The sequence below is a fragment of the Myotis davidii genome, unplaced genomic scaffold, assembly GCF_000327345.1.
Source record: "Myotis davidii unplaced genomic scaffold, ASM32734v1 scaffold67, whole genome shotgun sequence".
NCBI lineage: Eukaryota > Metazoa > Chordata > Mammalia > Chiroptera > Vespertilionidae > Myotis > Myotis davidii.
The window spans coordinates 1,209,153-1,215,313 of record NW_006298521.1 but is presented as its reverse complement, the minus strand read 5'-3'; the positions used below and the strand labels follow the sequence as shown (position 1 = coordinate 1,215,313).

Sequence of the window (6,161 nt, the reverse complement as noted above, 5' to 3'; positions counted from 1 at the left end):
TGTTGCTACTGTTATGAATCATAATGTAAATCATATCATAATCTGATATGCAGGATGGTCTTAGGCAACTCCTGTGAAAAGGTCGTTCAACCACCAAAGGGGTCGCGACCCACAGGTTGAGAACCGCTGCTCTAGGGCTTCCCTTGTAAGTTTTATCAAACATTTAGGTAAGAAATATTCTTCTACAGAAACTCTCCCAGAAAAAAATACAGAGGAGAACACTTCCTGACTAATTTTATGGTCTGGCATTACCCTGATACAAAAACACGACAAAGACATTGAAATAGGGCAACGTACTCATGAATGTAGGTGCAAAAATTCTTAACAAAATTTAAGCAAATCAAATCCAAAAACATTTAAAAAGGATAATACAAGACCAAGTGGGTTCATTCTAGTTGTGCAAAGTTGGTTGAACATTCTAAAGTCAAACAATGTCATTTACAATATTAATAACCAACCCCCCCAAACCCAACCATACACTCCTTTCAATAGAGGGCAGAAAAAGTATCTGACAATCTCAACCCTCCTTCCTGATAAAACATCTCAGCAAACTAGAATTAGAAGAGAACTTTGACTTCCATACAAAGATGCATTTCTCCCTCTTCTGTACTATCAAACAGTGTAATTACTGAAGGTTTTCTTAAACATTAACTGTTGAAGTTTCCTGTGTCTTAAAGTTTGCTGGGATGATTCCTCTGTGAAACCATATGTCCTGGTGAATTTGGGGATGGGGTGGGTAGAAGTTTTTTACTTTCTTTTCCTATGGTAACTGGCCTCCTTAGAATTTTCTATTTTAGTAATATATTATTTCTTGAAAATTATCATTTTATCTACATGTATAAATATTCACAGGGAACTAAGTAAATTAGTGTCTTATTATTCTTTTGATAAGCACTGTTATTATGTTCCCGTTCTTTTACTTTGCATATTTGTGTTCTCTTTAAAAAATTATGAAATGGCCGAAACCGGTTTGGCTCAGTGGATAGAGCGTCGGGCTGTGGACTGAAAGGTCCCAGGTTCGATTCCGGTCAAGGGCATGTACCTGGGTTGCGGGCACATCCCCAGTGGGGAGTGTGCAGGAGGCAGCTGATCGATGTCTCTCTCTCATCGATGTTTCTAACTCTCTTTCTCTCTCCCTTCCTCTCTGTAAAAAATCAATAAAATATATTTTTTAAAAAATTATGAAATGAAAGAACTAGATCTCTTTATAAGAACATGAGTAATTACTAGCTATTTCTTGATACACTGAAATAAATACCTCAGGCATCCCCTGAATTATGAAATAATAGTTATTTATATATGTGTACTTTGCTCAACAACATTTTAAACAAAAATACCTTTTTTGATCAATTTCTTGTTGCTGTTTAACATGTTTTTTCTCAAATTCACGAATATTTTCCACACCAATTTCTTCACAGAAGTGTTGAAAAATATCATCTTCAACCTTTTACATGATTTCAAAACAATTGGTTTAATAATCAATTTTAAGGAAGTATACAGACAATGCTTAAATCTAAATTTTCCTCTCTAAGGATTTCCTGGATTAGGCAAAAAACTAATCCCAACAAGCATTATTGTACTCTTTGGAGCCTGTGCTTTCTTGTTCTTCAACTCCATAAACTACGCCCATCTATTTTCAAGTTTCTTATTCTAAAAATTAAATAAGAATGCACAAAAGTAGTTCTATTAAGAGTTTGGCTTCATGAAGTGTTCAAAATGAAAAACATTTCAATTACATTAGCCACACCAAAATGTAATATTATATATAAATAAAATATTCTTTTTACGAGCAATACCACCGTGTCTTAGGCAGAATAAAGCCTGACTAGAGAAGAGAATTAAGACCCAAAAAGATTTGGAAAAACTAGAATAAGCCAAATCCAACAAAATAACATTTAACTTCAATATTTTTAAAGCCCTGCATTTATGTAAAATTATACAACAAACAGACCTATTTTTACAGCAAGACATGTTTAAAACTTTCAGATTTTAGTTGAATATAAAAGAACTATGAATGTGACTGATTGGTGCAATGGTGAGCTATGATTCCACAGTAGGTCATCCAAGCCGTGGAAGCGACAGCTCCGGTGCTCCAGGCACTCTGTCCTGCTCAGACAGCGCTTTGACATTAGGCGCTGTTCTGGGCATTGACAAACAACAGAGCACCCGAGAGGATGGTTACCAGAACTGGCTTAACCTGGAAAAGCGACATTAAGGGGCTATGTAAGTATGGCTCCAAATCATGTGATAAAAGGTAGAACTAAAAGCAATGGGTGAAAATTACTGAGTGATGGTGTGACGAACAACTTTCTAGGGATCAAAGAGAAGCCACAGGGAAATGAATTAAATGAGAAAGTTCCTATTAAGAAGCAGAGGCTAGATGACCAAAGCTTTGTCTCCCCAGAGCCAACCACGGTGCCTGGCAAATACAATAAATGTTCCGGAAATAATTACTGAGCGAATCTTTTGGTTTAAATCCTCACTCAAGCATATGTTTTATTGATTTTTAGAGAGAGTGGAAGGGGGAGAAGGAGAAGGAGAGAGAGAAACATTGATGTGAGAAACAGATTGGTTGCCTCCCATACGGGTGATTGAACCTGAAACCTTTTGGTGTTATGGAATGATGCTCCAACCAACTGAGCCATCTTTATTTAGTAATTAAGATTACTAAACCAAAAATCCATTTTGCAAACCAGTAAAACTTAGCACATATTCAAGAAGCTCTAAATCTGGCATCTGGTCTAGAGCTACGTTCTACATGCCACTTAGTAATAAATATATCATTCATGACCTTGTCTATCTTTTCTTGAAGTTCTTTAATCCTTTGTTGCCACTTTTTGATTGCTTCATTCAACATAGAACATTGAGAGTCAATATTTAGTAGTTCACTTTGTAGCTGAGATTGCTCCTAATTACAAGAAAAAAAAATCTTTTTTAGCATGGCTATTTCAGCTTTATATAGTAAAGCAAAACATGTGCTAGGTATCTTTTAGAATAAAAGGGGAATCCATGAGGTAGGATAAATTCAGGTACAATTGTATAAGATTAACAACCATAAAAATAAAGTAACTAAAGGACTATAATATAATCTCAAATCATGAAGTAGAGTGTAAAATTACATGGTGCTACCGAAATGTAACTCCTGAAACTCCATATCCTGGCTCTAATGTCCACAGAACTTTATGAAAGTCTCTATTACCCGCTGAAAGGCAGCAAGGTGCTTTTTCTTCATCATCTCTAGTTCACTCTGTGAGTATTTGAGTCGTGTATGGGTTCCTTGTACTAGAGCCTGTATTTGTTTTAAATCTGCTTCCTTGCGAAGCATCTTCATTAAATCCTAAAGAGAGAGAGAAACATAGAGAACATTTTACAGCAGAAAAAGCACTGGCACTTTTCCAAGTGCTTTCATAAGTCGTAATGTCACTGACTTTTTACAGATAGCCACAGCCACATTCCCTCTTCCCTGCTTCTGGGCTGTTAAGAATGTAAGCCGTCTGGAGTAACCAAGAAGCCACACAGCATCATCAACTTATCGTTGTGGCGCTCTTGGTAGTATTTACAATGGACACTGTGGTTAAACGGCAGAGTGGGGACTGCGGTTCCGCTCAGGCACAGGGAGGGACCGTGTGGCGCACTGCGCCTGGCTTTTAGTGCGCCCTTACCTTTCTGCTTGCCTCGTCCACTCCCTTCTCCCTTCACTTACCCTCTTTACTCAACCAAATTACCTGCCTAGTGTATGCTCTTCAGTATTTTACTCCAAGGCCTTACATGAACATGTGTATACATATCTACCTATGTTTTTTTCTTATTTTGCAAATTAAGAATCATAGGGATGGCCCTAACTGGTCTGGCTCAGCGGATAGAGAGTCGGCCTGCGGACTGAGGGGTCCCGGGTTTGATTCCGGTCAGGCGCATGTACCTTGGTTGCAGGCACATCCCCAGTGGGGAGTGTGTAGGAGGCAGCTGATCGATGTTTCTCTCTCATCAATGTTTCTAACTCTCTATCCCTCTCCCTTCCTCTCTGTAAAAAAAATCAATAAAATATATTAAAAAAAAAAGATAAAGCTCTAAATTCATTCTTTTAATAGCTGCGTATTATTCCAGAGTGAGTCTGTACCAAAATTATTTATTCCCTAAATACGGGGCATTCACTTTGTTTCCAGGGTTTTGCGACCACAAACAATGCTGCACAACATCCTTGAATGTCTGCCTTTACTATAAGCACTGGTGCTCCTATTTCCATGCAATCAATTCCCCAGGGTGAGATTGACGGGTCAAATGTATTCACGTTCTTAATAGCTGGTACCAAGTACTTTCCCCAAGACTATAATAATTTACATTTCTATAAATAATGTATGAGCTCATGTTTCTTTACATCTCCACCAGCAAAGATATTTTTCCAAGTCTCTTTGATAGGTATGAAGTAATCTTAATTTAATTAGTATTCATCTAAGTACTCTATTCTATATTGAGCATTGTTTCATGTGCACTAGCCATATGGAGTTCTTTCTCTGAATTGTTTAATCCTATCCTTTGCCCAGGTGTTTCTATCATAATGTCGTTATTCATGTCAATTTGTAAGAAGTTCTTTGATAGTACAGAACCTACAGTATTCATTTGTAACTTTAAGAAAACATACACAATGGCTCTTTCTCCTTATTAAAATTTTTTTAACATTCAAGTAGATTAATTTATCTGGAATTTATTTTTGTATGTTATAATATAGGGCAAATTAGTTTAAAAAACATAATTATTCTACTTAGTATTCTATAACTTTTATAATGTGGATTTACCTTTAATTCTTGCATTAGATGGGTTCTTCTGTCTCTTAAATTCTTTATCTCTTTCTCATCCCAGCATCGAGCCTTGTATTTTAAGTCACTTGAACCTCCAGAGATCACCCCAGATTTTAAAAATAATGTTCCATCAAGAGCTACTGTCTGTAAAATTAAAAATATTTTACCTTGGAGAAATGTACATGAAGAAGATAAAAGTAGGACATAATAAGGCAATTTTTACAGCTGAGAATTTTTAGATAAGAAAAACCACATAAAAGTCTCTAGCATATGAAAAGACACCAATCAATAAACCAAAAATACAAAACGCTGTTTTACTCAGGCTCAAAGCAATTCTAGGCAACAAATTAGAAATGAAAAAGGTTCAAAATAAATTGTATATTAGTTCCAAACATATTCAATATTGAGAAAAAAAAACAAGGATATTTGTATCTAATATCAAATAGTTTGCATTATATAATGCTGTCTTTTGAAGATTTTGAAATCACACATCAATGGCATATTTGGCTCAATGAATAAATCTTACGCATACATCATTTCACATACATGTGAGTTTACCCACGTGAAGTTCCTAAGAAGTACAACTGGTAGAATTGCCCATCACAGAGCTGATACTAACGCACACTATCACAGGAGTGATTGGCAGAGCCTCTCTCCATGAAGTGCTGTCAAACTTTTTGATGTGAATCAATCTGAGGCGAAAATACTATTTTGGTGCACCTTTATTGGGCATTTCCCATATTTTAAGTAAGATGAGTTTTCATATTTAAGAGCAATTATATTTCCTTTTATAAAATTTGTTCATATCCTTTGTCCATGTGTATTTTTATTCATTTTCTGATTAACTTGTAGGAAAATTTGATCTTTACTATGAGCTGCAAGTATTTTCCCTGGTTGCCATGTCTTTTTTATTTTATTCATGGTGGGTTTTGCCATGCAAAAATGTTTTATGTTTATGTGAATTTATCCATCTTTTCCATAGATCTTGGGATTTTTATCATATTGCAAAGGCCTATTCTCTCTGCCATTTAGAAAAAATTCCATGGTTTTTCTTAGTACCTCCATAGTTTAATTTTTACACTTTTCTAATCCACCCAGAAAGCAATCTGACATAAGGTGTGAAGTCTAGATTCAACTATATTTTATTCCAGATGGTATCCAGTTTTCCAACTTTCTGTACCTTGCATTTTTATTCTCTCTTGTTTAATGTGTATAATTTTTGAAAAAAGTGATCTTTTCACAAATTATCCAGCTAGTTAATGACATTTTTCTGGATTTTTTTCGTTTTGCTACACCATATTAAAAAGATATATAAATAGATCTTCCTATATATATTTTATTTAAAGTAACAGCCACAGTCTATCG

At 35.4% G+C, this 6,161-nt stretch overlaps 1 protein-coding gene across 2 annotated transcripts in view; it reads right to left on the bottom strand.

Moving 5' to 3' along the window:
* The window catches only part of SMC1B (structural maintenance of chromosomes 1B), a 54,153-nt gene that overhangs the window by 23,653 nt on the left and 24,339 nt on the right, over positions 1 to 6,161 (bottom strand). For both annotated transcript variants that reach the window (XM_015570750.1, XM_006774157.2), the window contains exons 12-15: positions 4,794 to 4,940; positions 3,200 to 3,337; positions 2,792 to 2,908; positions 1,338 to 1,444 (exon numbers count right to left, since the gene is read on the bottom strand). In XM_015570750.1, the coding sequence (XP_015426236.1) occupies positions 1,338 to 1,444; positions 2,792 to 2,908; positions 3,200 to 3,337; positions 4,794 to 4,940 (509 nt within the window). The remainder of the gene's footprint in view (positions 1 to 1,337; positions 1,445 to 2,791; positions 2,909 to 3,199; positions 3,338 to 4,793; positions 4,941 to 6,161) is intronic.